Consider the following 1,920-nt stretch of genomic DNA (forward strand, 5'->3'; position numbering starts at 1 on the left):
ATACAATACAATAAATAATAAAGACAGATATGAGCTTTGTTAATGAAGTACACCCGAAATCAGTTAAGTGCCGCTATTGGTTATAGATTTCGGAAGTCAGTGCTCTAAGGATAGGAATAAAGTCCTCAGACTAGAGGTGCTGTCGTAGAAGAAATCATAGTTCGCGGAGACCAGATTTCCAAGCCTGTGCAGACGAGGGATGACGCTGTTCAATTCATGGTTGGTAGAACATGAGGGACGGCAGAAGAAGTCCGCGGAGCGAGTCCGGCCGGAACTCTGATGTTGATCAAACGAAGCAAGGCAGGACAGTCCAGATCACCAACAAGCACCCTCTGAAGAAATGTCAGGTCGTGCAACTGCCTTCTCACAATGAGAGGATTCAGGCCAAGAAACTCTTCCACAGCACGCACCGGCACATCCAAATACTCGAAACCCAATCTGACCCCGACCACACGCACAAACCTATCCTGAATTCGTTGCAGTCTTTGAATCTGACCTAGTTGATAAGGTGACCACACTACACTGCCAAACTCCAATACAGATCTCACCAAGGACACATACACTGTTTTCATTGCTTCGATGCTAAGTCCCTTTCTTGAAGTCCTGATAACAAATCCGAGCATCCGAGAAGCCTTGTTAATTGATTGAGTCTATGTGGTCATTTGGGCTCAGGTTGGCAGACAGGATAACACCTAAATCACGTGTGGAATAAGCTCTCTCCAACGATGAACCATCAAGCGAGTACTCATAGTGGATGAATCCAGCGGAACGATGAAAGGATATGGCGTGACATTTCTTAATATTAAGTTTCATGCTGTTTTCCAACCACACCAATCGTAGATACTACGCAGACTGACCTGAAGTCTGTGGCAGTCATCAATGGAAACTAACAGAAGTAAAGATTTTGATATCATCAGCAAACATAAGGTAGTCAGAACTGATACATTTGGTGATGTCGCTTAGAAAGATGCAAAAGAGAAAGGGGCCGAGATGTGAACCTTGGGGGACACCCGATGAAGCATGAAAGGGCTGGGAAAACCCACCAGAAGATCTAACCATTAACATCCGATCGGTAAGGTATGAATGAAGCCAGCGTAGGAGGCTGCCCATAAACCCATAGGCACGTAGTTTCGCAACCAGATGACGATGACTCACGGTGTCGAAGGCTTTGCTAAAGTCCAAGTAGATACTATCAACCTGATAGCCGGCGCTGAAGGAAGATCGAATATAATGGTCGTATAGAACAAGATTCGTAGTAATTGATCTTCCCCGTGAAAACCCATGCTGTTCGGAGTTTAGGAGACTTTTGCAGCTGAAACTGATTCGATCGAGTACTAAGGCTTCAAAGACCTTGCCCAGCGCTGGTTGAATAACTATTGGTCTATAATTCTTAACATCCGAGATATCAGAGGATTTATGGATGGGGACCACAAAACTAGTTTTCAAACAGTCGGGAAAGGTGCCAATCTTCAGAAAAAACCGTTGAACAAAAAACAGTCAAATGGGGCGCAAGTAAAGTACACAGCAGTGTTTAAGTACAATAGGGGGATAGAATCGGGACCAGTCCCCTTGTATGGATCCAGAGACGCCAACTTCCTCTCCACATCTGACTCGACGAGCACACATTCGGATAAAGTTAACAGATTCATCGAATTCGTAGTCCGAATTCTTAACCTGCAATCACAAAACTTTTTCAAACCAATTTCTATATCTATGTTACTTGAAATTGCCAGAAACACTTCTGATATACAGGGTGTCTATAAAAGAACTCCGGGGTTTAAAAAATTAATATTTTTAAAACTATACAAGATAGCAACATTTGATCAATTCCTTTGAAACAAGCAGCTCAAAGAGTTTTACTCATACCAATTGGGAATGTTTCTCTTAACAGTTGGCAGCACTGCGGAGCGTTGACCTTGA

The 1,920-nt window shown here is 43.4% G+C and overlaps 1 protein-coding gene across 1 annotated transcript; it reads right to left on the reverse strand.

Annotated features, from left to right (window-relative positions):
• Positions 1–209: 209 nt before the first annotated feature.
• Positions 210–1,674, reverse strand: LOC124370788 (the record flags this gene model as incomplete). Its single annotated transcript, XM_046829086.1, has 2 exons — positions 210–650; positions 1,540–1,674. Coding segments are annotated over 2 exons (576 nt in total), but the record flags the coding sequence as incomplete, so codon positions are not given.
• Between the last annotated feature and the right edge of the window lie 246 nt (positions 1,675–1,920).

Source organism: Homalodisca vitripennis, unplaced genomic scaffold, assembly GCF_021130785.1.
Source record: "Homalodisca vitripennis isolate AUS2020 unplaced genomic scaffold, UT_GWSS_2.1 ScUCBcl_473;HRSCAF=2553, whole genome shotgun sequence".
Lineage (NCBI taxonomy): Eukaryota > Metazoa > Arthropoda > Insecta > Hemiptera > Cicadellidae > Homalodisca > Homalodisca vitripennis.